Consider the following 26,781-nt stretch of genomic DNA (forward strand, 5'->3'; position numbering starts at 1 on the left):
TTACCTCCCCTTCCCTCCCATCTGCTACTGGGTACAGCTCTACTCCCTTCTGTTGAGCTTTTGTTGTTGTTGACTGGAAAATGGTCGTGTTAACTGGATAATATGACCTTTCTGGAAGGGGCTGGGCAAAGACCATCATAAGTACCTCACGTGTCTCAGCAAAGAGGAAGCAACAGACGGAGAGGAAAGGGAGTGGAAATAAACGTTCAACTCTTACATCCTATTGAACTCTCCCAGGGAGGGGCTGCTGGCTCCAGAACCACTCTCACAACCACTAAGCATGTTTTGCTGAGGCAGACAAATGAATCCCCAAGGATCCACTTACCCAAAACTCCATCTCACTACCCACATGACACATGCTGATAGCCCCTACTTCGGTGACACCAGGGCCCATCATCTAACTCTGACAAAATTTTAATGACTAAGAGATTGGTGGCTGGGACTGAGGTGCCTGAGTCAGGCTGGGGGTTGGGTTACCTCAGTTACAGGAAGTCGAAGATTTATTTCCTCTTTTTCCAAACGAACGAAGGCAGAGGGTATAGGGTTGATTGAGCAGGCAGCTGGTACCGACACAGAACCAAGCTGGACTCCGGGCGGAGGCTGCTCTGTCATGAGGTTGGCTGTGCTCTTCTCTGGGGCCTTGCTGGGTCTACTAGCAGGTAAGGAGAAAGGGGACCGAAGGGGAGGGGGCCCCTGGGAAGGAGCCTGCCCCTGGGTTGCTAACCAGTCTTTCCTCTGAAAGCCCAGGGGACAGGGAATGACTGTCCTCATAAAAAATCGGCCACTCTGCTGCCATCCTTCACGGTGACACCTACAGCTACAGAAAGCACAACAAGCCCTGGAACAACCAGCCACAGAACGACCACTTACACAGCTAGCACCACTCATAAAACTACCACCACAGGCACCACCAGCCACGAGTCTTCAACAGCCACTCAAGCCACTCACCATCCTGCTACCACCACCAGCCACGATTCTTCAACAGCCACTCTAGCCACTCACCATCCTGCTACCACCACCAGTCACAGAAATGCCACAGTTCATCCAACAAGCAACAGCACTGCCACCAGCCCAGGACCCTCCACCAGATCCCCCCGCCCAGGACCACCTCCACCCTCTCCAAGTCCTAGCCCAGGCTCCAAGGAGGCGATAGGAGACTACACTTGGACTAACGGTTCTCAGCCCTGCATCCGGCTCCAAGCCCAGATTCAGATTCGAGTTCTGTACCCAACGCAGGGTGGAGGAGAGGTAAAGCTAAAAAACAGTGGAGGACATAAGGGGAAGGGGATGAGGCCTTCTGCTATGGTTCAGAAGGGAAAGAGGAAGAGTAAAGAAGTAGACGATGGGTTTCCCTGGTGGCGCAGTGTCTGAGAATCTGCCTGCCAATGCAGGGGACACGGGTTCGAGCCCTGGTCTGGGAAGATCCCACATGCCGCGGAGCGACTAGGCCCGTGTGCCACAGTTACTGAGCCTGTGCGTCTGGAGCCTGTGCTCCGCAACAAGAGAGGCCGCGATAGTGAGAGGCCCGCGCACCGCGATGAAGGGTGGCCCCCACTTGCTACAACTAGAGAAAGCCCTCGCACAGAAACTAAGACCCAACACAGCCATAAATAAATACATAAATAAAAATTAAAAAAAAAAAGAATTAAAAAAAAAAAAAAGTAGACGAATACAGGGCAAAGACAAAGGGAAAAGGGAACCTTGGATTGCACAACTGTGTAGTCTTGTGACCCTCTCTCGTCTTTAACTTTTGCAGGCCTGGGGAACTTCTGTTCTGAACCCCAACAAAACCAAGGCCCAAGGGGGCTGTGAGGGTGCTCATCCCCACTTGCTCCTCTCATTCCCCTATGGACAGCTCAGCTTTGGATTCAAGCAGGTACTTAACCCTCATCCCTCACTCTCACCCTCCAAGTGCCCTACCCCTACCAACTTCTTGCCGCACTCCTTACTCTGTGTACCTGGATGCCACTCTCCCCTGCTGCCCTGAGTCTTCCTGGTCACCTCCCCAGGAGCCACTGCAGAGCACCATCTACCTGAACCATGTGACTGTGGAGTACAACGTGTCCTTCCCCCAGGCAGCGCGTGAGTAACCTTCCCTTTCTCATCACTTGCACTAGATGTCTGGGCTCCTGAAGGGACCTAGGCTGGGGGTATGGTGGGGATGTGGATATGGAGCTGACCCTTCCTCGTTCTTTCAGAGTGGATATTCTCCGTTCAGAATTCATCCCTTCGAGATCTCCAAACCCCTCTGGGCCGGAGCTTCAGTTGCAGAAACGCAAGCGTCATTCTTTCACCAGCTTTCCACCTTGACCTGCTCTCCCTGAAGCTACAAGCTGCTCAGCTGCCCCCCACAGGGGCCTTTGGACCAAGTAAGACCTATTCCTTCCCTCCTAGAATTTTCCCACTGCACTGAAAGCCCTCCCCCCCCCCAAGGCCTATAATCTCCCTTCCTGCACCCCCAAATTTCCTCCCCCTCTCAAGCTTGTCAGAGCTAGGGTAACTGTCCTCCCCTCCTCTATAAGACTCTGCCCAGGCTCCCCTTTTGTTTTTTGCTCTGAGTCATCTAGGTGAGCCAGCCCCTCACCAATCTCCTACTTCCCAACATACCCCATTCCCTCCTCCCTCCTTCCACCTTTATTCCAACCACCACCATTGTGATGCCTACTTGCCCTATCTTTCCACCAGGTTTCTCTTGCCCCAGTGACCAATCCATCTTGCTGCCTCTCATCATTGGCCTGATCTTACTCGGCCTCCTCACCCTGGTGCTTGTTACCTTCTGTGTCATTCGGAGACGCCCACCCACTTACCAGCCCCTCTGAGCATTTGTCCCAACAGCCAGGGCACCAGGAGGTGCCCTCATTTCTCACCACTCAACTGACTCAGAGACAAAGTTATCTTCCTTCCCTGTCTTGATGAACAGAAGTAGAGATAATGCAATCGGGAGGGATGAGGAGACAGATGTTTATTAAATATGACTGATTCCCCCTCCCCCATCTCCAGTGGGAGAATAATAAAACTTGATCAAACCTTTATCCTTGGTTTTCCTTGTCCTTCCTGCCAGAATTAAAAGCCATAAGTTTCTTGTCACACACCTTTCTGTACCTTCCATGGTTGAGTCTTGGGGAGCCAGGAACAGCTGGTGAGGAGGGATGAAAATGTCACTGTGTGGCCCAATGCCCTCATGGGTTCATCCTTCGAAGCCTGACACAGCTGGTGTCGAATCGGCCTCGCCTCCCTTCCTCCTCTTCTTCTGGGGCCCCTGGCTGCTCCAGTTCCCTCTCTCCTCCAATCCAGTGGAGCCACCCATCCCAGCAGCCTTCTTCCCAACCTTCATATTACAGTTACAGGCGAAGTAGACAGCAAGAGCAATGAGTGTGGGTGGGAAGGTCACAGCCCTGCCCTGCTCTGTTTCAAATGCCCTGCCCTACCCACTGTGCCCAGGCCTAGCGAACAGCCTGGATTAAACTCTCCCCGCACCTGGGATGCTCCTATCTCACCTGGAAAGGGTTTTCATCAACCACGGGAACAATGCGTACCCTGAACTCCACATACAATCACCCTCTATGCTCCTGGGAACAACATGCCTCCAGCCTGGGCTACCCGCGGAGCCAACCCTTAAGTCCCTGGTGGTGGCGCCCCTAGTGGTGGTGGATGGCACCTCCCAAGGCAGCCTGAATCCAGATTCTTCAAAGGACCTCCCCGACCAATAAGTGCCAGACCCTTTACAGTCAGCTATGAGCATCCCCGAGGCCAGAATGGGACCCTTCCAGTTGCAGGAGCCGTGTAAGGCTACAGAAAGCAGCCACCAGGACCTGCAGACCCAGCCCTTTGAGCGCAGCACGTGGCAGGGACCCAACAACCACACCACCGCCTCGCCGACACCCCGTTATGACCTTGCTGACCGTGGTGCGGGAGTCCCCGAAGGGTGTGGTACTCCCAGCAGGCGCCCAGCCACCAGAGCGTGATGGCCAGGCCCATCTGCACCGAGATGGCCGAGAACTGGCGTCCCGGCACTGGGGGGCGGAGGGCATCGCTCCCGCCGCGTAATCCAAGATGCCCTTTCCCAAGGCTAGCTGCTGGGCCCCCTCGGCCTGGCCCAAGCCCTGGCTCAGCACGTGGTCACAGGAGGCCGAGGAGCGGGCCTTGGCCTAGAGGTGGCGCCCTCGGGCCAGTGGGGTGAGAGGGAACCCCAGGGCCCTCGTTTCACAGGGGCGGCCAGGGCTGAGCCCGCAGGGGTGTTAAAGGCGTTGCCGTCCCCCAAAACTGGTCTCACCTTCCCCACCTCCCCCTCCTCTGCTTCACTGTCCCGGCCCAGCAGTTGCTGGCGCACCCAGCTGCGAAGGCCTGGGCGAACCTGAGGAGGGAGAAGCATGCGCCCGGCGCCTAAGGAGGGCTGCCTGGCTCAGACTGTCCCTCTCCCATCGGTGCCGTGTCCTCTGGAGACGCCGAAAGCACAGGAGAGAGAAAGCTACAGAGCCCCCCGCCCAACGCCATTTTGGAGACTCACGCTCCTTCTCTCTCAACTTCGAACAATGTAAAGTCAGCTGAAAGAAGACAAGATGGCGCCGAGCAGGAGGAGCGGAGAAAGGCTGGAGGATAAATATTGTTGCCGAAGCGGAAGCGTAAACAAAGGCGCGAATGATGGAACTGCGCAGGCGTACAGCTTTGGCACGCTTTAAAATTCGAGCAGCAGGGTGGGCGCGTCCAAAAACGTGGTCTCCGGGCGAGACCTATTTTACGCGAACGAAGGTGGGATGGAATAAGGCAGGGGCAGCCCTGCTTAGTCGCGAGAAGACGGGAAGCGGAGTGCCCGGAGCGCGCATGCGCACCGTAAGTCAATGGCGGTTTAAGGGGTTGGCGGAAGCTAGCTTTGCAATATGGCGACCGAGGTAGACGGGCTGCTCAAACGGGTGCTGGTGCCGATTCTTTTACCTGAGAAATGCTACGACCAAATTTTCATCCAGTGGGACTTGCTTCACGGTGAGTTTTATTCGGCATCCGGTCAAAGTTGTGCTCCAGAGCCCTCCGGCCGTAAATGGGGCGTGAGTGCGGACTAAGTGACAGCAGTGACAGCTGCCACGGCGCGCGGGGCGGAAGTCGCTTCTGAGAGGGGCGGATATGTCTCGGGCTCCGTAGAGGGAGGACTTCATATTTGGGCGAGAGGGGGGAGTCGCCGGGTGGGAGTAGTTCTTTGCTTTAGCGACGGTGAAAGACGAAAAGACTCAAATTTTACAAAACAAAGTTTAAAATCTGATTAGATCGTTCCAACCTTTAATAGATCTCTATACCTTCAGGAGCAAGGTTACACTTGATTCAAAGCCTCTGATGAATCCAGGCCTTCTGCGGCGCCCCCAAGAATCCTGCCATCCCGGCGGCTTTCCTTCCAGCCTCCACGTTTGCTCATGGTCGAATTTTGGAATTAACTTGTCTGCCTTTCTCCTTCCATCTACGAGGCGACTCCAGAGCAAAACCTGCTTCCGACATCAGACCTTTAGGGAAGCCTTCGCGGTCTGCCCCCGTCAGTTCTTGGTACCCCAGCTGTGCTCCCGGGACAATGTTTTAGCCGCGTTCATGACCCACGAGAATCTGACTACTACTGGGCCAGGCACCTTGGGGGTAGGGCTTCAAGGCTAGAGAAGATGTCGGTGGCTAGAGCATAAAAGCAAGCCCTGGAAGGGTCAAGTCCCTGAGTAGGGGCCAGAGACAGTGTTCAGGAATGAGTGATACAGAGGAAACCTATCCTTGGAGAAAGAAGACATGTGAAGTGGTTGCCTAGTGGCTCAGAGGCGGGGAAAAAAGGATCAGAGGACTCTTGGGTATTGCTCAGCTCTATACAGGGAAGCAAGGGAGAGGTTTGGAAGTCAGATCAAGGAGTTTAGATGTGATGGCAGGGAATGGAAGGTTGGGTCAGAGGAAAGGAATGGTAAAAGCTGTTTTGGAAAGTCACCTTGTCTGAACGTGATATGATTTGGAGTAGGCAGAACTAGGCCTTTTTCACCTGCCTCCAGACCACCCAAGGCTTCCTTTGTTTGGGTATGTCAAGGTCTAAAGGAGCACTTCAAGCCTTTAGACCTGAGCTGCCTCCTGGAACCCCTGGCTTGGGTTCCATAAGTGTCATCTCTGCTTACCTCTTTTTGTCTTCTTAGTTCCCTGCCTCAAGATTCTCCTCAGCAAAGGCCTGGGGCTGGGCATTGTGGCTGGCTCACTTCTGGGTATGTTTCTTATCGTCTTCCCTTCCTGCTGTTGGGAGGTGGGTGTAGTGCTAAGATGCCATGAACTGGATGGGTCCCTTAACCAGAAGCGGGGCTAATATGCCTCCCAGTCTGCTCTGTAGCTGTCGTGCTGTGCTCCCAAGGGATGTCAGCCCCTCAGCCCTGCCCTTTTCGTCCTCTTTCTCCAGTAAAACTACCCCAAGTGTTTAAAATGCTGGGAGCCAAGAGCGCGGAAGGGTTGAGTCTCCAGTCGGTAATGCTAGAGCTAATGGCGTTGACCGGGACCATGGTCTACAGCATCACCAACAACTTCCCCTTCAGGTGAGGGGCCCCACCCTTAATCTCCAAGGGTAAATGCTCACAACTCTAGTAAGGATTAGGGTGAGGGAGGTAAAAGGGCAGGAAAGCTTAAGCCTTTCTGGAACTCTAGCCATCATCTATGGTGGTGAGAGGAGGTGAGAATCCCAAGAATGCCCAGTTTCCAATCCTGAGTCAAGCAGGTGGGGGCTGCCGGGAGGCAGGAGGTAAGGAACCAGCAGGGCTGTGGAGGACAGGGAATAATCAGAATTGGGTCCCCAAGATGAATGGGCTATGGAGGCTTTCCCTGCCTCTTTTCAGGCCCACGTTTCTTCCCCCCAACTCTTGACTCTGCAGCTCTTGGGGTGAAGCTCTGTTCCTGATGCTCCAGACAGTCACCATCGCCTTCCTGGTCCTGCACTACAGAGGACAGACTGTGAAAGGTGCTGAGGATTGACCCAAGAGCTGGCTGCAGCTGTTGGGAGCCCTGCTGGGAATGCAGGCCTGGGAAAGCCAAAAGACTCAGAGGTTGATGAGGACTCCTTATCTCCCTGTCTCCCAGGTGTTGCCTTCTTAGCGTGCTCCGCCCTGGTCCTGCTGGTGCTGCTTTCACCACTGACGCCCCAGGCTGTAGTCACCCTGCTCCAGGCCTCCAACATGCCTGCTGTGGTGGTGGGAAGGGTGGGTGCTGGGAACAAGGGAGAGGATGTTGGGAAGGGGGACTGGGTGAGGAGCAGAGGGGAAACCCAAAGTTTGGGGGTGTAGGACTGAGGGGAATGCAGAAATGTCATGGGAACATTGGACAAGTTCAGATGACAAAACGAAGGTTCTCAACTCCTCCCCAGCTGCTCCAGGCAGCCACCAACTACCGCAATGGACACACGGGCCAGCTCTCAGCCATCACAGTCTTTCTGCTCTTTGGGGGCTCCCTGGCCCGAATCTTCACCTCCATTCAGGTGAGTGCACCCCCTCCCCTCTAGAGGGCACCATAACCTCACCTTACCTCTCTCTCCCCATGGACTTAGAGCTGCTCCCTCTCTGGAGTCCTTTTTGGCTATGCTGAAGAGTAACCCTAGCTGTGTCTCTCACCCAGGAAACTGGAGACCCCCTCATGGCTGGAACCTTTGTAGTCTCTTCCCTCTGCAATGGCCTCATCGCTGCCCAGCTCCTCTTCTACTGGAATGCAAAGGCTCCCCACAAGAAGAAAAAGGAGCAGTAGAGTTGAGCTGGCTCCTGGAGTACATTCCATGTTTCTATTCATCCACCCAACCTTGGGATCCTTCCCATCTGAACCAGTCGGCTGGTGTGACTTTTAATCATTCCCTGTTCTTCTGCAATTGCAGCTTTAGTGGAAATGCTTGGTTGACCCAGATCCTTAGAAACGATAGGGGTAGAGATTTACAGGCTGACATTTGATCATTTAGCTGAGATTCTTTCTTTAGCAGAAGTTTCCAGCTACTTACCTATTCTGGGCAAAACTCTTACCCTGTCCCCCCCATTTCCCCACTTCCCTTCTGACCCTAGAGGACAGAGGCTGGACAGTGGAAGGGAATAGGTGCTTGTGGCTTCCTGCCTCCTGCACCCTGGCTCAGACTGTCTCCTGGACCCCAGTGCTTGGTGGGGGGCGGGGGAAGGGGGACAGAAGAATGACTCAGGCAGGGCCCCAGGGTGGGGTGTGGAGGTTCCTGCTCTGGCAGGTCCAGGCGGAAGGGAGTGGAGACTGCTGGTTCCTGCTGCAGTAAAGGGGAACAGAGATGGAACAATAAAGACTCAGAGACGTGGTGTAATCGTACAAAACTGTGTTCAGCCTACAAAAAAAACCCAACTGTCTTGTTTTGTTCCCACTGGCTTTCAGGGCTTTGGGGGGTACTGCCCACCTCCTCTGAACTGTGGTCCAACACAGTTCTAGAACAGGGTTTGCAGCCTGGGAATGGTGGTGGTGGTGGTGGTAGTGGGGTGTTTCTGGGTAGAAAAGGAGGATGGAAACCTTTCTGGGAGGTCCATGTCCATGAGGGTTAGAGGTGGGTTAGGGGCATGGGGGCCCCTGGGAGGGGAGCGTTGTACAGAGTGGGAGAGCCTGGGGGTGGGTAGGGGCTGTAAGGGGGGAGCAGCTCCCCCTGGAGCCTTGGGTTACTCTGAGGGAGAGAGCACGGCGAGGGGGCCTCCGGTTTACAGTGGGAAGAGCTGCAAAGAGAAACACCGGGGTTAGAAGGCACTTGGTCCCCTGGGTTGGAGGTGCCGAGCAGGGTCCCCAGCTCGCATGTGGGGGCGGTTCTGAGCAGCTCTGCGCAGACAGGTATAACTTGTCACCCACCTACCCATCCCTGGCTCTCTGGGTCCCGCCGGTAGGGAACCGGACCCCAGGACGGCTTAGAGCAGCGCCGCCGCAGCCGTGTTGGGGCACGCTCAAGAGCGAGCTTGCGTGCTGCGCGCCTGTTTTCCTCTTTTGGGGCGGCAGGCCAGGAAGGGGTAGAGCTGGGCTTGGCCTGTCCTTGCCCCGGGGGCTGGGAGAGGAAGCTGGGTCACACGAGGGCCAGAATCGGGGGTGGGAAACGGGAAATTCTGGTAACCAGAACACGGTCACATCCAGGGCGCTGTGGTCTGCTCCTGCGGTGCCACCACCAACAGACTGTGATGGAAACGTCCTCTAGGAAGACCCTGGCTCCCCGGAACTCTCCCACCCTTCACGGGGCGCCCCTCAAACTCCTCCGGGAGTGTCCCCTTCTTGGGTGGGCTCGGGGCCCCTGCCAGCCAGGCCCTCTGGTATCCGCCCCCACCCAGGCTGCAGGAGGGGGGCACGTCCTCATCCCGCTCCCCGGGCACTCACCCGTAACCGCCAGGCAGGTAGGCTGTCGAGTAGTTGGGGGGCTGGTACCCAAAGCCTCTGCTCCCCTGGGTGGTCGTGTACCCGGGCCCCCAGACCGGCCCGCCGCCAGCCACGCCGCCGCTTCCCTGGCCGAAGTGGGGCGACCCGGCGCCCGCGCTCTTGGTCTTGCGCCGGGGCCGGTACTTGTAGTCGGGGTAGTCGCGCAGGTGCCGGGCCCGGAGCCGCTTAGCCTCTTCCACGAAGGGCCGCTTCTCGTCCTCCCCCAGCAGCTTCCACTGCGCGCCCAGGCGCTTGGAGATCTCCGAGTTGTGCATCTTCGGGTTCTGCTGCGCCATCTGGCGGCGCTGGGCGGAGCTCCACACCATGAACGCGTTCATGGGCCGTTTCACCTTCTCTAAGGGAAGCCCCCCGGAGACCACTGGGCTCCCGGCGCCCTCCCGCTCCTGGGAGCCCGAGGACGAGGAGGTAGGGGCCGTGGGAGTGGGAGGTTCCAGGCTCCAGGCCTGGTCCTGTGAGGAGCCGGGTAGCGCCATCGGGGGTGAAGGGAAGCCTTAAGAGGGCGTCCTACACGCCCTCCCCTCCAAAGTGAAACGTTGATCCCCAAACCCGGTATCCTTAAAATGGAAGTGCCTTCCTAGTCCGGAGTCGTTACAGAGAGACTCGTGTCCTTAAAAGGTATATATATCGTCCCCAAGTTCAGAGTCCTTATAATGGAGCCCCTGCCACCAACCAATCCGGCACGTTTGGGGAGTCGAGCGCAAAATCCGCTGTCTGGTACCCAGTCCTGGATAGGTTGTGCTCTTTCCTTGTGGCCGCGAGGTCCCCGACCCAGCCTCGCTCCCCCTACTAGCTGCCGGCCACTGGCCCGGGCTTCGGTGAAGGCGGTAAACCTTCGCGCTCTGGGGTCCCGCAGCTGCCAGGAGGCACAGCCCAGGTGCCACAGCCCTCTCTCACCTGGCCTCAGCGTCTCTGGCTGCCGGGTGCGCCAGGCCCGGGAACAGCTTTTAACGACTGACTCCTCCCTACTCCCTCCCAGCCGACCGCGCCTCCTGAAGGGCGCCAACCTCCCCCTCCCTTAGGCCAACCAGGTGTCCTGTTCTTCCCAGCCCCCAACACTCCCCCCCCCAGGGGACCACGCCCCCTCCCCACCCAAGATCCAAGTCAGGCCTTCCAGCCCCAGTAGCTCTGAACAGCTACCCCTCCCTTCTTAAGCACTGGCAATTTAAAGTCAATGCCTTTGCACAATGGGATCAGGCATCGGGTGATCAAAAGCCCTCAGGCTCAGAGTTGTGCTGGGAGGGAGGTGAGGACACCCAACCCCCCAATCCAAACCCAAACCCTTTTCTGGTGCCTCCTGCTCCTCAAACCCCTGACCTGACCCGGGGCAAAAAAGTCTGGCAGTCAGGAGGTAGGCAGGCCATTTTTGTTTCCTGAGGTGCTTGGGTGGTGATTCAACCCCTTTCCAGGTGAGAAAATTTAAAGCCTCCCCACTATAGCCCCCAAACCTAGGTTTCTCCACTGCATGTTTTATCTCTAATCCTCAGAGTTGGGAGGCAGGGAGCAAGGAAGCCCAGGATGACCCTTAAGGCTGAGAGGTCAGTGATGTGGATGCTGGAGAAAAAGCCGGGATCCAGAGCAGAGAACCCGCAGGAATGAGGGCTGGACACCTAGGTCCCAGAGGCTGTCTTGAGGGAACCCTGCTCCCCACTCTGCCCAAGGCCCAGCCCAAGCCCCAGGCCTCAGGTAATCGGATTAAGCAGCCTGCCTTGGCTCTCAGCTCTTAGAAGGAACAGCTCCAGCTTTGAGCAGCCCTACCTAGCGCGCTGTGACTCAGGGTATAGGAGTGGCCCAGCTCCCTCTACCAGCAAACCTGGGGGAGGGGAGAGGCAGCAAGGCACAAGCCACTCTCCTCTGGACCAGGAGGGTACCTGGGCCTGGAGAATTTAGGAATGTCAGAAATTCCCAGAAGTAGACCATCTTTGGAATGCTAGAGAAGCTAGGTGTGGAGATACAGGAAACAAGGGTCAGGGCAGGTCAGTCCTACACAAACAGATGGACCAAACTGGGCATAAGGAAGGTGCAGGAACCAGAGAACCATTTGGATTTTTTTATTCTCTTTTTAAATACTGTACAGTGAAAAATAAATACGCCTTCTCATCCACCAAAGGTTGGTCCTCCCTCCCCTGGGGGACCTTGTCACCCCCCTTCATACACACCCCTGGTTCTACTCCAAAACCTTCCCCATGCCTCCCACCCACTTATACCCTTACTATCCCCGTCTTCCACAGTGATGAGGCCCCAGAAATGGGGGGTACAGGACGGGAGGAGGGATAGCAGGGGAGCCCCCCTGAACTGTCCAATCTGGGTGGGTCAAGGAGCACCCCGCACCAACAGGCGGAGAATGGGGGTGTTCAGAGAGAGATTGGGGCATTAGAGGATAAAGGCACATCCAGTCTGATGGGGAAGGAGAGAGGCTCCCCTCACCCTGGGGGTAGGGTGGACAAGAGGGAGGGGGGTATGACCCTGTTACACACCCCTCCACTAGCTCCTGGAGGCTGGGGGGGACCCAAGCTGCTGTGCCACCCCCCGCCCCCCTAGATAAGAGCAGCTCCAGCGCAGGTCAGTTGGGCCTGTGAGGGCCATGGTGTTGGGCAGCAAGCGAGATGGAGAAGGGAGGGATGCGGGCTGGAGGGTTTACGAAACCCCATTCACCAAACTACCCAACTCCAGGGGGGCAGAGAGCTCCCCATTCTCTGAGGGGCCCTTAGGAAGCTTGCTGACAGAGTCACCCTGAGGGGGGAGTGGGAAAGAAAATGGAGAGGAAGGAAAGAAAAAGGTCAGTAGAAATTCAGGTAATGCCATTCCCTACCATCTAAATGCTCCAGGCATCTCCAGGGTTGGTCCCCTGTAGTCACTTTTACTGGGATCCAGAAAATGTGAACCAAATTCTCTTCTATTCAAACTTTTCACTATTCTAAATGCAGTCTAAACTCCATCAGACATGCCTTCTCTGCAATGTAATGAGAGATTTCTTTGGGAGTTTTCTTGTGCCCCCTACCCCAGAACAATAAAAAAAGAGGTGGGGTAAACTATATCTTGCTTGCCTACCTTCTGTCCTGAAAGAGAATCCTCTGAAGGTTTAGTGCGTTCCAGGGGTGGCCGCTGGCGGCTCTGAGACTTTGCTCGGGAGATATAGTCAGCCACAGTCACTGGGGAAGGCAGAGGACCAAAAGTTTCAGAAGGAACCCAGGTACCCAGCCCCTAGACACCCACTGAACCCCAACCCCTAGCTTTCACAGGACAGGAGGCATCCTGTTCTCTGAGGAAGTCTGCTGACATCCTGCGTGAGCTGACCTGGCTGACGGTCTCCACTGATCGAACCATCAGTCCGGTTACCACGGTTACGGCGGCGGCGGCTCCGATTACGACGCTGGGGTCTTGACTCATCTTCTGTGGGGCAGGGGAAAATGAGAGTTGTGCATCAATCTCCCATCCCTCAATTCTTGCCCAGTTCTGATTTTTCAGATCCAGGTAAACCCCTTACCCAGGCCATTCTCTGTCATGCTGGGCCCGTCAGATTCCAGGCCTCCATCCATGACAGTCCTATCTTCATCAGTGCGACGGCGGCGGGAGCGGCGGCGCCTGGCACTTGCTGGGGGGGGTTCCCCAGGCTCTGAATCAACTGGGGGCTCTGGTTCGGATGTGTCCAGTAGGCTGTAGGGATTACTGTCTGGGTCCTTCAGCACTGGTTAGAGGAAGAAGAGGAGTTGGGAGTCAGGTGTCCATCATCTTTCCTTTTGGCCCACATTCGTGAACCCAGCTGTCTGCTTCTGGTACCTGAGCTAATTGATGAAGAGTTGTATCTTGAGGTGGGCCGGGGGGCAGGTGGGGGTCCCCTACCCCGGCCCCCAATCGGCTGCCTCCGACTTTCTTCCCCCCGGGTCGGGGGATCCCGGTCACCAGGCCCAGCTCGGTTGGGCTCCTCCCTCTTCTCTGACTCAGTCTCAGAAGCCGTGGATAGGTCTGAGATGGGGCCTGAAGAACACAGTAGGGTTCAAACAGGGTCACTCACCCTACCCCAGGATCCATCCCAGCCCCCAGGCTGGAAGACTCTCCCTCTCACTCCTAAGTCCCCCAGCCAACCACTTCTTCATCTTCTCCATCACCCTTTCCTCAAACTTCCACCCAGACTTCTGCCTCCCACACACCCCAACACTGCTCGCCTCCCTCTCACCACAGGCAGGACCGCCTGTCCTCCGGCCCCGGCCCCGGCCCCCATAGCTGCCCCCATAGGTTCGTGTGGTGTGGAGGGAGGAGGAGGAGCTCTCATCAGTGGTGTATCCAGCCTTGTCACTGCCACCGCTGCCCCGCCCACTCCCAGGAGGGCGAAAGCCCAGCCCAATCTGCCGAAGCTGTTCATCAATTTGCAACCTCTCCAAGCGAAGCTGCTCCACCTCCTGGTTGGGGAGAAGATGGAGAAAAACAAGGAAGAAGGAATAAGTATAAGATCAATGAACAGTCTCTTTTTCCTGCTTCTCTGCCCTGACTGTCCCTATGGATCTGAACTCTCAGGAATGCAAGAAGGCTTAAAACAGGGAAAATTCTGGGTTCCAACTCCACAGCCCCAATTTTCCACCTAATGGTTTCTATTCTACTCAGAGACACAAACTGGGAACCACCACTTTTAACTTTATCCACCAGCATCCTTAGTCCCCTTGTATACGTGGATCTCTCCTCTCCCAGGCTTCTTCTGGCTTGGGTACCTGCAGGTAGGAGAGGTGATATTCCAGCAGAGCCTGAGCATTGCTGATATTCTCTCGGGTGCCAACAAATATGAAGGGAACCATTCCCTGGAGAGCAGAGGAAAGGACAGAAGGATTAGAAAGAGACTCAAATGAAGTATTAAGTCCACCCTGTCTCCTACAGAAGCCCACCCAAATGGATCTTTCTGGGCTCTACATCTACTAGAAAAAACCAAAGTTCCCATGCCCCAACCCCTAGAAATCCCATCTCTCAAGGGAATGGCTTGGAGAATAATCCCATCTACTTCTGGCAACCAATCTCTAGGTGTAGCTGCCCCATACCTCCTCCCTGGGGTTCTTCTTGTCATTATCACCTTCTACTCGAACCCTCACCACACCAGATTTATCCACAATCTCCTGGATCACTTTCCCGTTCTTTCCAATCACTTTGCCTGAATGGGTAAAGGAGGAATTAGGCCTTTTTTTTTTTTCTTTTCAAAGGAAAGAAAAAAAAAAAAAAAGGAAAGAAAGAAGAGTAAAAACAGACAAGATAAACAGTCTTCCAGCTGCTATATAAGGATTCTGTTTAATGATTCTCTTGCTTCTAAGCTTCTGGTGTGTTTTCACTGGACAAAATATCACAATCCCTAGAAATCTGTTCTCCCATTTTTGTCACTCCTACTACAGACTGTTTGCTCTGTCCTTGTGAAACTGGAAGTTCACAGGGAGGTGGCAAGCCAGAATCACTTTAGAGCATCTCACATCTGATCCCCAACTGTATTCTCTTATACACATACACATCCCCAACTCACCAACCAGGTTCCTGGGCACTTGCACGGAGTCCTCAGAAAACTCAAGGTAGCTCCGGGCCTGTCGGCACGCCTCGGGAGTCTAAGAGAAGAGGAGTGGGGAGTCATTAATAAAACAGAGGACCTGGATCTCAAACAGTGATCTTCCTGCCACTCTCTGTCTTTGGGAAAATGTGCTGCCACCAAAGTCAGGGAGGGAGGTCAACACGACAGGTTTCCTTTCTATTTCACACTCTCTTCTTTCTATCCCCTAAGGGACCTAGACAACAGGTATCTTTTGCTGACCTCCCCATAGATGCGGAAAGTGCAGGTCTCTTCACCCAATTCGATGGCAGTCACCCCAGGTACTTTTCGGGCCTGCTGGATGTTGGCACCATGAGTCCCAATTGCTAGTCCCATCAGGTCCTCTCGCACTGTGAACTCCTCTTGGAAAGCTGCCGCCAGCTGCTTACTTGTCTGAAAAAAAAAAGGCACTGGACCACTGGACTATAGGAATCATGGAGAAATCTCAGAACACCTGTCCCAGATACCTGATGCCTTGCATAACTTAAATGAGAAAAGACTGTACGAAAGAAAGCCAGAACTACCTGGGAGTCCACTGACCACCAGGACCTGTGAAGAATTCAGGAACTTTTCATTCCACTCCTACCTTCCAAATACCAATAGCTTGGTGGGGAGGGGAGGTAATGATGGCCGAATCTGGGCTGAGATCCATCAAAGATCTGGATCTGGCTCTAACACTGTCTGGTTGTGTGATCCCAAACAAAACATACTCTCTGTGCCTCTGTTCTGTCATCTGCTAAATGATTACACCTGACCTACCCCATTCCCAGACTAACAAGAGGATTAAATAAAGTTGGTATGAAAAAAAGGACTTTTCACAAGGTAAATGCAAGTGTAAGGAACTATTTACCTTAACCAAACCAATATCAACTCCCAAAATAAAACCTGAAAAGTTGAACAGAAAGCAAGAGGTTGAGAAAAGCATAAAAAGAGGTTATGGTACACCATGCTACCACTTCATTTCTCAACCAGTCCTTAGAGGGATACCTGAGTACAAGGGCAGGAAAAGGGAAAGGTTCTGGCAGTGCCCTGAGTAGCATCCCTGGAGAAGTAAAGATTACCATGGTCCAGAATTTGCACAGGCTCCCGAAAAGATCAGTTCACTTGATAAAAAGGAAACAGATGTTCAAATACACACACACACATATATATATATACCACCCTCATTTAGGATGGTATAATTCCTAAGGGAATCTGACCATCATAAGATGTCAGAACACAAAAAGACCTTGTAGAAACACTCACATTCAACTACCTCATTGTCACAGCTAAAGAAGAAAAAGCTCATTGAAATCAAGTTATTTGACAAAGCAAGACTTAGGATTGATTCCAAGTCCAGTGGTCTTTCCAGTGTACAAATGGTTCCCAAACATATCCCACAAAGCAGTCTGGTTCTCAGAGGTAATTTGGGGGCAGCCAGTGGAGGTAAGAGCCACACCCTCTTGCACTTTTAAACAGACCTGTTCTGATTGATCTGTTTTATGCATTGTGCTTTCAAGTAAAATTTCACTTGATCAAAGGGTCCCATAGCTTAAAAAAAAAAAAAAGAAAAAAAGCTTGTACTAAAACATGATGGAGCTCTGCCATCTGGAGGAGTCTGAGATAAAATAGCAGACGCAGGTTTAATGGCCCAGAAAGACCTTAATGTCTGTTCACAAGAGCATGGGTGGAGGATGGGGTGGGAGGGGAGAAGGACAATACCAATCAGCAGTAAAAAGTGAAGCCAAAACTTACCTCGAGGTGCTTGGTAGCTTCTTCATTGCGGGACATGAGTAGCAGTTTGGTGCGCAGGCTTCGGAAATGCATATCACCCAGCAGGGATGCTCGCTTCACAGGGGCTTCTGTGGTTGACTGCAAAGAAACCAATGAAAAAGTCATTAAAACTGACTGACTACATTTTAGAGAAGAGCCAGGAACTGGGAATCAGGATGCCTGAGTCTCTGGAAAAGGGTGGGAGTTAAGAAACAAAGTTGAGGAACAGGAAAAATCATTGTCAGTCTCACAAGGGCCTACTAACTGGGTGCTTAAGGGAAGTGATTTTAAGTAGCAAGCACAGGTGAGAATCATACTGTCTGTTTTTGAGAGTCCAAATATGCAAGGAAGGGTACCCAGCCCAGACTGCAATATGATGGTCAGGTTGAAAAAAAAATTAAGGTCATACATGAGAAAGACTAAGGAAAGGTAGGGCTAACCTGGGTCCACAGAGGTCAGGAGCAATAAAGTCCTCTCTGACAAATAAATATAAGCACATTTTAGCTCTTCTCTTCTTGCAAAGTTGTTAAAAGGGGAAAAGGGCTTAGGTGAAATTCAGGCAGAATAAACTCACCAGAATGAAGAGCTCACTATTTGTGATGTTGAGAAAGATGCAGTTTGCTCCCAATGCTTTCTTGAACTCTTTATGGACGTTTTCATTGGAGCAGCTGCAGAGAAAGAGAACCATGCTCAGAGGGCAGAGTGTAGAGTACAGTTGAAGGGGAGAGAGAGAGGGACTGAGAAAAATAAGGACTGCAGTAAAAGAACAGGGATGAGGAAACAGAGGAACTGGGAGCAAAAGGGACTCTAGAGGGCCTAAGGAACACAGAACACTGAAACTGGGAGCGGAGGCTGGGACAAACAAGAGCAGAGACGAGGACCATAAAGAGGGCCCCCCACTCCCGACATCCCAAACACTCACGCCTCTCTCAGATCCTCAGGCACAGCCATGGTAACCTTGAAGAAGCTGCCTTTGGTTGCAAGGGGATTGGGATTAACTGGCCGAAGCCGTTCCAGGGTGACAATCTCATTGTAAGTGGCATCACAGGCAGCATATTCAATGACATAGAACTGGCAGAAGGAAAGAGAGAAGCTGTGGATGACCTGAGTTTCTATCTCCCACCTTTCTCTGACTAAAATATGTGTTTCAGCAGTTCTCCAAAGGTCTTGACAATCACTCACATCTCCCTTCATCATCCGCACCCGGGCCAGCCACCAGCCACAAGGTTCTTGCTCATTGGCTCGAGAATAAACCTGAAGAGAAGTTGAAAATAAAAGAGATATTGAGGACCATCCAAAAACATCAAGAATGGAATGAGCATTAAGACACTTGGGAGGCATCCTAAACTAAGATAAAGGAATCTAGAGGAAGGAGCTGCTAATTAAAATCAGAGAACACTGGATTTTAGATGCTGTTATCATAAATGGAAGAAAAGTGAATCTCCTGAAAACAGGAAGCTCCCTGAGAGCTTGACTGATCACAGCAATGATGGACAGAAAACTGCTGCATTTCACTCTTCCACAGGCTGCCTAGCTGGATGGAGGAAGGAGCGTGAACCAACCAGTGAGAAGCCTAGGGTACTGGTATCAGGGTAAGGGAGATGCAGAATCCTGGGAAAAGGGACATTTAGAAAAGGTGGACTCCAACGACCTTACCTCCACTTCATCCCCTTCTGTGATCTCCTTATTATAGTCAGCTGGAGGTGGTAGCCGGACATCCCCAAAAGGAATTTGTCTCTCACTCTGCCAGCTGCAAGGGAAAACAGTGATATGAAAGCTATTCAGGCTAGTGTGGTTGCCCGTTTCTTCAGGAAGAGGTTACTTCCTCCACTGGGCATTTTCCACCTTCCCTGGTGATTAGACGCTAAACTCCAGGCCCTGCTCCATAGTGGTGCCTTCCATCTCTTGCTAGAATCTAAATATGGAGTCAAATGACCCCCACTCTCACCATTTCCTCTCCTGGGATCCATATAAGTTGCCCACCCAAACCCTTGGCTCTCCCCCACCTATTATACATGCCTCATGGGACTCAGCCGCCCCCTCTTCTCCACTCTCCTTCTAGGACCTAGTATGCTGGATTCTCTATTCCCAAGGTCTTACTTGTTTTCAAAGAAGATGGTGACAGAGTCTTCATGGACATCCTTCACAAAGCCCTAGAATGGATTTTAGAACAAAGTAAAAAAAAAAAAAAAAAAGACAATCAACCACCACCTCAGCCATCAAGGGAACAGACAGTTTTAGAGGGCCTTAAACTAGAGTTTTTTTGTTTGCTTTTCTTTTTTTTTTCTTTCTTTTTGCCCGCACCTTGTGGCTTGCGGGATCTCAGTTCCCCAACCAGGGACTGAACCCGGGGCCACAGCAGTGAAAGCCAAGAGTCCTAACCACTGGGCCACCAGAAAACTCCTTTTTTTTTTTCTTTTTTTAAACTAGAGTTTTAGATGGGGACACAAGCAATCTAAAAACAGGGCTAGAAAAAGCTGTATTGGTGAAGGAATACGAATGTTGAGGTAGCAAGAAATGTTGCAAAATCCAGAAATAAGATGAGACAGAAATTAAGTAGAAGGGAGAAACATCACCTGCATCAGAACAGCCGGGAAACTAGTGGTCTCCTACGGCTCCCACAGAGGCCTCCCTATCTGTCTGCCTCACGCAGTGCTGAGCAGCTTGCCAGAGTTCAATTAAAATACCAACAACATTCAGCAAAGCTAAGAATATCCCATGAGACAGTGTGAGGTTGTCCTGGAACACCTAGAGGACATCAGGATCTGCCAAGAGAGAAAGGGTCTAGCTCCTAATACAGCAAGAGGCCTGAGCGAACTTGGTGCCTTGATGCCTGGGTCGTAAGAAAATAATCAGAACACTGGAGAAATTCAAAACAAACACAACTTACGAAAGGAAAAATTAGGATTTAAAAGATGTGAGGGAGGGCTTCCCTGGTGGCGCAGTGGTTGAGAGTCTGCCTGCTAGTGCAGGGGACGCGGGTTCGAGCCCTGGTCTGGGAGGATCCCACATGCCGCGGAGCGGCTGGGCCCGTGAGCCACAACTGCTGAGCCTGTGCGTCTGGAGCCTGTGCTCTGCAACGGGAGGGGCCGCGACGGTGAGAGGCCCGCGCACCGCGATGAGGAGTGGCCCCCGCTTGCCACAACTGGAGAAAGCCCTTGCACAGAAACGAAGACCCGACATAGCAATAAATCAATCAATCAATCAATAAATCTTTAAAAAAAAAAAAAAAGATGTGAGGGAATTCCCTGATGGTCCAGTGGTTAGGACTTTCACTGCCGTGGGCCAGGGTTCAACCCCTGGTCAGGAACTACGATCCTGCAATCCTGTAAGCTGAGCGGTGTGGCCCAATAAATAAATAAAAGATGTGAGATTTCTAAATGCTAGGACACTGCTAAGAATTTGAAAAGAGTAATAAAATTTGTAGAAGACCCCAAACTTCAGATGATGACAAGGGAGAGGAACAGGGATGATTGAATAGCTGGAATCGCTGGTCTACCTCCTATTTTCTCTCTCTCTCTTTTTTTGGCCAAGGCAGTGAAAGCTCTGAGCCCTAACCACTGGACTGCCAGGGAATTCCCCACCTCCTATTTTCTGTCTTCACTGAGGAAGCCAAAGCTATGCGTTCAATCCTGTGCTCCCAATTTTCCTACCTTCTCTCCTGTTTTTCACATTATCAAAATTAGCAATCCCTAATTTTGAGTAAGTCCAATTTTTCAACTTGTTCTTTTGTATCTGAGCTTTTGGTTTTATATCTAAGAAATCTTTACCTAATGTCCTTGTCTAGAGTTTTATAGTTTTTATTTTACATTTAGGTCAATGATCCATTTTGAGTTAAATTTTGTATATGGTGCCAGATACAATCAAACTTCATTTTTAACCTATGAACATGCACTTCTTTGAGCACAATGTGTTGAAAGCCTATCCTTTCTCTACTGAATTGCCTTTTCGCTTCTGTCAAAAATCAGAAAATGCAAACTAATGTATAATGACAAAAGGCATTGGTGGTTGGTGGAAGACTTTTGGGATTGATAGAAATTGTGGCGATGGTTTGTTTTATATGTATGTCAAAACTTAACAAATTGTATGCTTTAAATAGGTGTACTTCATTGTATGTCAATTATGCCTCATTAGATTTTTTTAAAAATTAGGGGTTTCAAAAAGCTAATATATGAAGAACTATTCCTGAGCTTTGCAGGAAGGAACAAAATATGAGCTTAGGAGAGAAAACACCAAAAATGTACACTTGTGTCACTCCCACCTCAGAGAACTGATCAATCATAAACACTTAATACACTGTTTTTTCCTTAAATCTAAACCTAAAATTTCACTCTTGATACCAGCCATCTTTCTCTTCTTTCGGGAAAGGATCTTGTTATGGAGTCTTACTACTTAGAGCCTTACTTCTGCCCAAGGCATTAGTACTCCTGGTACTGCCTAGCCTCTTACTTACCCATGCTTTAGCCTTCTCTGCCATTCCCTTCTTCGGTAATATTTTTTCCACTCTTCATTCAGCTCCATCAATACCCATTCCTACTCTTCTCCACTCACATCTTCTATTTGCCCGAATCCCTCTCTTCCCTTTTGGGTTCTTCTCTTAGCTCCTTTTTTTTTTTTTCTTTTTCTTCTTTTTTCCTTAGTTCCTTTTTAAGTGTCCTCCTCTTTTCTTCCTTTATAAGGATTTCTCTAAACATTTCATCTAGCCTCTACAGCTGACTTTATCCAATTCTTTATCCAAAACGTCTATCTCTAAGCTTTAGAAACAGTTTATCAAGAGAGAGTTAGCTATTTTCAAAACATTTCAGGGATGAGATAAAACATAGTGGAAGAGAATCACCTGCCTGCCTCTTTTGTGAAGAGATCCCCACTCCTAGATACACTCATTCACAAAGGATATGTCTAAAGCTCTAATCCAATTCTCCTCCAACATGTCAGGGTTGGCCCTCAGGCAGAGGTAGCAACATTACCCTGGTTTTTCAAGCTACCATGATCCCAAGGCAGAAATGCAAAGCTCAGAATGGAGTTTTCCCTCACATAACTCAGCAGTTCAACTAAACGTCACTCATTCTTATACTTCTAGGATCTTTTTCCTTCAAAGATTCTCCAAAACAAGCTTTCTCCTCAACTTCACATTCCAAGTCAGTCTCTGCTCCTTAATTCCACCCACATTACCCCAGTATTTTTCCTCCAAAAATACCAGTGGTATAAAGTGAGCTCCTAGTTCTGCTCAGTCCATGCTCATTGAGAAGATAAGCAGAGGAGGGCAAGAGCAGTTGAGTGAATCTCTAGAAGGCTACCTAGATCCAAAGGATAACTCAATTCAATTCAATGGCCAGGGCTTATGGAGCTTTGGCTTATAGAGCCTAGGACTGGACAGAGAAAGTGAGAGTCCTAGGTTCCTAAGTACTTCACTTTCCTCAAATTATAAGATACAAAATTAGGTCCCACCTTCAACCTATCTTCTAGTCCTGGGTTCTCAAAATAAAGGAGGGAGTTCTAGAAGAAAATCAGGAAGGGTCTGGATAAAAATCACGTGTTGAAGGTGAGGATGCCATATTCCTTAACAAAGGAATTGGAATTGGGATATCCAGGTAAGGTCTGGAAAGTTGGATGACTGTGCCCTGGAAGGTGAACAGATATTTCATTTGGGAGAGCACCGCTTAGAGAACAAAACACATTAAGTTCTGACAGAAAAGGAAGAGCTGATGGGATAGCTAAATGATAACTTAGATCCCAGATCTGACATTTGCAGTTCTATCCTGGAAGAAGATCAACAACACTAGGACCCAATTCTGAGAGGGATGAAAAGAACCTTCCCAAATTTATAGTTCTAGAAGCAATGTAAACACTCCTTGAACCACACTGAAGTTTGCTGAGTCATGAATATTAAATCAGCAGCAAGGACAGATTGGGCAAGTATCTATATGGCACTGAACGTTGAAGAAAAATTAGTCTGAATTTAAGGATTTACTGTTGTTTTCAACTGAGGCATGGGGCAGAAAATGCTAAAGTGGCCAGGACACAAAATCCACATTACCTGGCTTCCAGCTCAAGTCCAAACTCTATTCTCTGATTCAAAGCATCCTAGCCCCAATTCACTCAATCAAGTCTATCACTGCCATAGCCCACAGGAGAAAAGAGAAAGATTCAGAGACACATTTTCTGTTGGACACTTATATGTGGAAAGGGAAACATGTCCCTTCCCAGCAGTCTCACACAGTTAATTTGAACTGGATACCAATCTTTCCCAGCTGTGTCTGACTCCCATGCTTCCTAGAACAAAAGCAAACATCATATCTTGATCTCAGGCTCAGTTTAAGAATCACTTTTCTTAGGGATGGGAAGGACCCAGATGAAGGACAAGATACTGTGGGAAATGAGGCTAAAATCTTATGAGGAAGGGTATTTCAATAAAGGTAATGCAAGTTTGGGGGAAAAGGATATAAGAGACAAATGCACTCTATCAGAATCAGAAAGGAATTAAGAAACTTTGCCAAAGAAAACAGAAATGCTATGGAGGCAGGCTAGAAGAAAAAGTCCCATGAGTTAGGAAAGTATGCAGAAAAAAAATGACAGAAAGAATCAGCTGGGAGCTTCCTTCTTCCATCTTAGCTGGGTAATGGAATAGGTAGTTTCTGGGTATTACACAGAAATATTAGGATAAAAAGCTAAAGACTTATATTGAGAGGTTAAGTTAAGATAGATGTGGGTACCCACAGGCACTGAAGAATATAAAGAAATCTGGCGAGGGAAGTAAGGCAGAAATGAATAGGCATTTAGAATGGGTCAAAAATGACTACACTGAGCTTACCAGTCGAAGTTGGGGCAGAAACCTACTCCAAGGGCAAATATGAGACCCTTTCCAGTTATAGCAAGATATGACTTCACAGGGAAGGAGTTCAAGAAAGTCATTTCCAAGGGCACGAAGGTGGAGAGGTCTATTATGGGAGGAAAGCCTTGAGGGGAAGTGAAGGAAAGGGGGTTCTTCTCCTCACAAGTAATGTTATGATAAGATAACTCTGCTCTTGCTCCTCAGGGTAAAATGAGAGAAGACAGGAATCAGGAAAGTCTCTGAGACAATTCCAGGCATAAAGTCCAAAGAGGTTCAAAATAACAACAGTCACATAAAGAAAAATTCCTGAGAGGCAAGAGGGGTCTCCCTCTGGCTTAATCTAAATGGGAAAAAAATGTCCTAAAAAATAAGATTCAGAACAGATTTAAAAGGTGGTAATAAAAGGTGTTCTAAAAAACCCAATCCTGGGCAACGGGGGAGCTGAAGTAAACAAGGATCTTTTAAAGATAGTCTCCTTCTCCTTTAAAAAAAGGCTAGTGGATTCCCAAACTGGGCGAGTTGGCCAAAAGTCTTCTAGAAGTGGAAATCCTTAAGAAGAAGATTAACAGATGGAATCCTTGTGAGATCCCCTTTTAGAGATCAGGGATATGAAGCTTACACTCCTCAAGATGAAGAAACTGTATGAATGATCTAAATGTATGAGGTCAAAGTGAGATGACAAATACAAAACCATCCCTGGGTAAAACACTAGACCAGCTAGTCTTGGAATAAAGGGGTGGGGTGAGAGACTTGAGAAAAGGTGCCACCTTATGGCTATGAGGCAACTAGACGGCTACAGCCCAGAGTTCCTGAGGTCAAAGATACTAAATGTCATAAACAGATTCTGACCGTTTCTCCTTGGGGTGGGAACAGAAATATAAGATGAAAGTGGGGTGAGTCTTCCAGAGCCAGTAAGCAGAGGCCTCTCCGAGGAAGATGAAAAGATCTAATATGGGACGGCCTTCCCAAGGGGCTAATAGTGGAGAATAAAGAGAATTCTCCATGTGCTTGGACTGTGGGGAAGACGTGATTCAGATCCAAGGTAGATCTTCTACCAGAGACAGGAAAAGTCAACGAGACGCTGGGTAAATGGGGTCTCTTCTGCGGGGTTGGGAGGGGAGCTGAACCAAGTACAATAATGCCCTGATGCTCAATCCCGGAGATGCGGGTAAAAGCAGGTGTAATAGAGGGGTCAAAAATAAGAGGAAGGGGTTAACTTCTAGAGGTCTCCCCCTAGGACGGCCGCGGGTGGGAGCGTGGGTCTAAGGTTCTCAGGGTCAGGGCTTAGCTCCAGAATGTCGATCCCGCCCCACTCTTCCCTGCTCTGGCTGGAGGGAGGAGGCTGAAGACCGCGTCCCTGGCCAGCGCGCCGCCTCACCTTGTAGAAGGCCCCGTTGGAGCCGCGCACCTCGACCGGCAGTCCCGGCTCCACATCCCCCCCAGAGGCCAGGCCGCCCATGGCGCCGCCACCGCCTCCGACTCCCCCGGCGGCGGCTGCAGCAGCGCTCTGAGTACGGGCCGGGCCAGGTCCCCGGCGTCTCCCCGGAGGAGGAGCCGGAGGGGGAGCCGCGGGGGGCGGGAGCCGGGCCGGCCCCACGGCGGCCCTGCCACAGCCAACGAGCAGGGGGCCGGGGCCGGGCCGCTCCCCGTCCGCCGCCGCCGCCTTGGTCTCCGCCACCGTGAGGGAAACGGCCGCCGCCGCCGCCGCTGCCTTCGTCACCTCAGCTTCCGCCCGCCGCTGCCCCCGCTGCTGCCTCAGTCCCGGGACCCGCTGCTGCCGCTGCCGCTCCACGGCCTCCACCTCCCCCTGCCGCCGCCGCCTACTGCGCAGGCGCACCGGGCACCCGCCCGCCGCGCGCGGGCCCCGAGGGCCAAGGCGCAGGCGTCAAGGCTGGCGACCCAGCTCGCGCTGGCCGGCGCATCAGGGCTTCCACACTCCTCTTCACTCTCTCACGCCCCCTCCTGGTCGCTCACTTGCGCTTGCGCAGAACCAGACTGGTTCTCTTTCCTCGCCACCCCACCTCTCCACGGCCCCTGTCTCTTCCTTTTCCCGCCCCACAACACTGAGAGCTAACCAATCATGGGGAGGGAGGGACAGCGCTCACTCAATCGGATTGGACTTCTGATGCTCCTGGTCAGGCCACACCCACTTCACCACGGTGCGCTCCAGCAGGCTTGTACAAGTTAGGGATGGGCATGCGCCTGAATGATTGCTTGGTCACTTTCCCCACCTTTGTCTTTCTTGGTGCGCACGCTCCGAAGGAAAAAAAAAAAAAAAAGGAGTTGTCGAAAGGCGAAAAAAAAAAAAAAAAAAAAAAAGGGCCTGGTGCGCATGCGCTGGGCTTTACAGGCCACAAGGCGGACTGGACTCTCTTGAGCCTCTGTATCTCTGCACAATGCGGTTTAAGAGTCACGTTCTTGCCTTGAGAAGATTCTGGTCATGCATACAAAGAAAGGTTAAAGAAAGATTTCAAGGCAGTACCGAAAGGCAAATGCAACTTAGCACAAGATTTGATATCTAAATGCGGAGAAAATCCAAAAGAGGAAAAATTGTTACAGAGAAAGGATAGTGGAGGGGAAACTTAGGATTCGTAAACTAAGATAAGTAAGAAATTTCGATAGAAGTGAATAAAATAGCCAAGAAATTAGGATCATGTGTTGTGCAGTAATCATTTAGCAAATATTTATTTAGCCCTCACTGTGTTCCATCCACTGTGGTAGGTCGTAAGGATACAAAGACAAGATGTGGTCCCCAAAACAAGGATTTTATAATATATTGGGGAAGGAGCAGACAAACACATTTAAACAAGTAAGTGCATGGAGTTCATTTGAACATGGGATAAAGATAAGGACTAAGTTTTGAGGGAATCCCAAGGAGACGAACAATGGTCAGTTGTTCTTCAGAGTGACAGGGAAAGACTACTGCAGGGGAGGTGATGCAAATTGAGATTTGAGGGATAAATAGGCATTTGCTAGAGGAAAAGTGCAGTAAGAGTATTCTTGAGAGAACAAGAACTACAATGGTGCAGAGGAGCAGAAAGAACATGTCCTTTGGGGAACCACAACTAGTTCAAATAGCGTTTGGCTTGAAGTAGGGAAGCTAGACTGTGAAGGACTTGTAAATCAGGTTAAGGAAAATGGTCTTCACTTTATCCATACTGGAGAGCCACTGAAAGATTTAAAGCAGTAGTATAATGTAATAAGATTTATGTTTTACAACTGTGGGGAATAGATTAAAGAGAAAGGG

At 51.0% G+C, this 26,781-nt stretch overlaps 4 protein-coding genes and 1 long non-coding RNA gene across 10 annotated transcripts; 2 read left to right on the plus strand and 3 right to left on the minus strand.

The window, feature by feature from the left end:
• The first annotated feature begins 77 nt into the window (after positions 1–77).
• CD68 (CD68 molecule) lies at positions 78–3,030 on the plus strand. Its single transcript, XM_036836336.1, has 6 exons — positions 78–659; positions 743–1,248; positions 1,757–1,876; positions 2,010–2,082; positions 2,199–2,369; positions 2,686–3,030. The coding sequence occupies exons 1-6, from the start codon at positions 611–613 to the stop codon at positions 2,817–2,819; spliced, it is 1,053 nt and encodes a 350-aa protein (XP_036692231.1). The 5' UTR covers positions 78–610; the 3' UTR covers positions 2,820–3,030.
• Positions 2,945–4,354, minus strand: LOC118886501. Its single transcript, XR_005017749.1, has 2 exons — positions 4,274–4,354; positions 2,945–3,136 (listed from the first exon to the last, which is right to left on the minus strand). It is a non-coding gene; the product is annotated as an uncharacterized LOC118886501 (long non-coding RNA).
• Positions 4,355–4,832: 478 nt separating this feature from the next.
• MPDU1 (mannose-P-dolichol utilization defect 1) lies at positions 4,833–8,316 on the plus strand. 3 transcript variants are annotated; one of them, XM_036836338.1, is made up of 8 exons: positions 4,879–4,980; positions 5,295–5,518; positions 6,147–6,212; positions 6,401–6,533; positions 6,867–6,952; positions 7,072–7,190; positions 7,355–7,465; positions 7,603–7,802. In XM_036836338.1, the coding sequence occupies exons 1-8, from the start codon at positions 4,940–4,942 to the stop codon at positions 7,726–7,728; spliced, it is 906 nt and encodes a 301-aa protein (XP_036692233.1). In that variant the 5' UTR covers positions 4,879–4,939; the 3' UTR covers positions 7,729–7,802. The 3 variants fall into 3 exon arrangements, with proteins under 3 accessions (XP_036692235.1, XP_036692233.1, XP_036692234.1); XM_036836339.1 differs by having other exon boundaries at positions 7,072–7,181; positions 7,603–7,760; XM_036836340.1 differs by lacking the exon at positions 5,295–5,518 and having other exon boundaries at positions 4,833–4,980; positions 7,603–8,316.
• On the minus strand, positions 8,115–10,338 carry SOX15 (SRY-box transcription factor 15). Of its 2 annotated transcripts, none has more exons than XM_036836342.1 (2): positions 9,337–10,311; positions 8,115–8,242 (listed from the first exon to the last, which is right to left on the minus strand). In XM_036836342.1, the coding sequence occupies exons 1-2, from the start codon at positions 9,867–9,869 to the stop codon at positions 8,161–8,163; spliced, it is 615 nt and encodes a 204-aa protein (XP_036692237.1). In that variant the 5' UTR covers positions 9,870–10,311; the 3' UTR covers positions 8,115–8,160. The 2 variants fall into 2 exon arrangements, with proteins under 2 accessions (XP_036692237.1, XP_036692236.1); XM_036836341.1 differs by lacking the exon at positions 8,115–8,242 and adding an exon at positions 8,277–8,693 and having other exon boundaries at positions 9,337–10,338.
• Positions 10,339–11,429: 1,091 nt separating this feature from the next.
• Positions 11,430–25,703, minus strand: FXR2 (FMR1 autosomal homolog 2). 3 transcript variants are annotated; one of them, XM_036836330.1, is made up of 17 exons: positions 24,913–25,703; positions 18,803–18,855; positions 18,359–18,452; positions 17,885–17,956; positions 17,625–17,773; positions 17,277–17,370; positions 16,685–16,801; positions 15,173–15,343; positions 14,891–14,969; positions 14,421–14,530; positions 14,100–14,186; positions 13,571–13,793; positions 13,174–13,371; positions 12,881–13,081; positions 12,691–12,786; positions 12,445–12,545; positions 11,430–12,126 (listed from the first exon to the last, which is right to left on the minus strand). In XM_036836330.1, the coding sequence occupies exons 1-17, from the start codon at positions 24,991–24,993 to the stop codon at positions 12,031–12,033; spliced, it is 2,022 nt and encodes a 673-aa protein (XP_036692225.1). In that variant the 5' UTR covers positions 24,994–25,703; the 3' UTR covers positions 11,430–12,030. The 3 variants fall into 3 exon arrangements, with proteins under 3 accessions (XP_036692225.1, XP_036692226.1, XP_036692227.1); XM_036836331.1 differs by lacking the exon at positions 24,913–25,703 and adding an exon at positions 22,880–22,912; XM_036836332.1 differs by lacking the exon at positions 24,913–25,703 and adding an exon at positions 19,279–19,546.
• Positions 25,704–26,781: the final 1,078 nt, after the last annotated feature.

The sequence above is a fragment of the Balaenoptera musculus genome, chromosome 20 (assembly GCF_009873245.2).
Source record: "Balaenoptera musculus isolate JJ_BM4_2016_0621 chromosome 20, mBalMus1.pri.v3, whole genome shotgun sequence".
In the NCBI taxonomy this organism is placed as follows: Eukaryota; Metazoa; Chordata; class Mammalia; order Artiodactyla; family Balaenopteridae; genus Balaenoptera; species Balaenoptera musculus.

What these genes read in the sequence shown, in the direction of transcription:
- CD68 (XM_036836336.1), top strand. Translation starts at nt 611, where the DNA reads ATGAGGTTGGCTGTGCTCTTCTCTGGGGCCTTGCTGGGTCTACTAGCA. An exon ending in CAACGCAGGGTGGAGGAGAG is followed by an intron (nt 1,249 to 1,756) that starts GTAAAGCTAAAA and finishes TAACTTTTGCAG; the next exon opens with GCCTGGGGAACTTCTGTTCT. An exon ending in CACAGGGGCCTTTGGACCAA is followed by an intron (nt 2,370 to 2,685) that starts GTAAGACCTATT and finishes TCTTTCCACCAG; the next exon opens with GTTTCTCTTGCCCCAGTGAC.
- FXR2 (XM_036836330.1), bottom strand. Translation starts at nt 24,993, where the DNA reads ATGGGCGGCCTGGCCTCTGGGGGGGATGTGGAGCCGGGACTGCCGGTC. An exon ending in CAGTGGAGACCGTCAGCCAG is followed by an intron (nt 12,546 to 12,690) that starts GTCAGCTCACGC and finishes TGCCTTCCCCAG; the next exon opens with TGACTGTGGCTGACTATATC. An exon ending in ATTCTCTTTCAGGACAGAAG is followed by an intron (nt 12,127 to 12,444) that starts GTAGGCAAGCAA and finishes CTCCCCCCTCAG; the next exon opens with GGTGACTCTGTCAGCAAGCT.
- SOX15 (XM_036836341.1), bottom strand. Translation starts at nt 9,869, where the DNA reads ATGGCGCTACCCGGCTCCTCACAGGACCAGGCCTGGAGCCTGGAACCT. An exon ending in TACCTGCCTGGCGGTTACGG is followed by an intron (nt 8,694 to 9,336) that starts GTGAGTGCCCGG and finishes TTCTCTTTGCAG; the next exon opens with CTCTTCCCACTGTAAACCGG.
- MPDU1 (XM_036836338.1), top strand. Translation starts at nt 4,940, where the DNA reads ATGCTACGACCAAATTTTCATCCAGTGGGACTTGCTTCACG. An exon ending in CTGCTGTGGTGGTGGGAAGG is followed by an intron (nt 7,191 to 7,354) that starts GTGGGTGCTGGG and finishes ACTCCTCCCCAG; the next exon opens with CTGCTCCAGGCAGCCACCAA. An exon ending in GAATCTTCACCTCCATTCAG is followed by an intron (nt 7,466 to 7,602) that starts GTGAGTGCACCC and finishes TCTCTCACCCAG; the next exon opens with GAAACTGGAGACCCCCTCAT.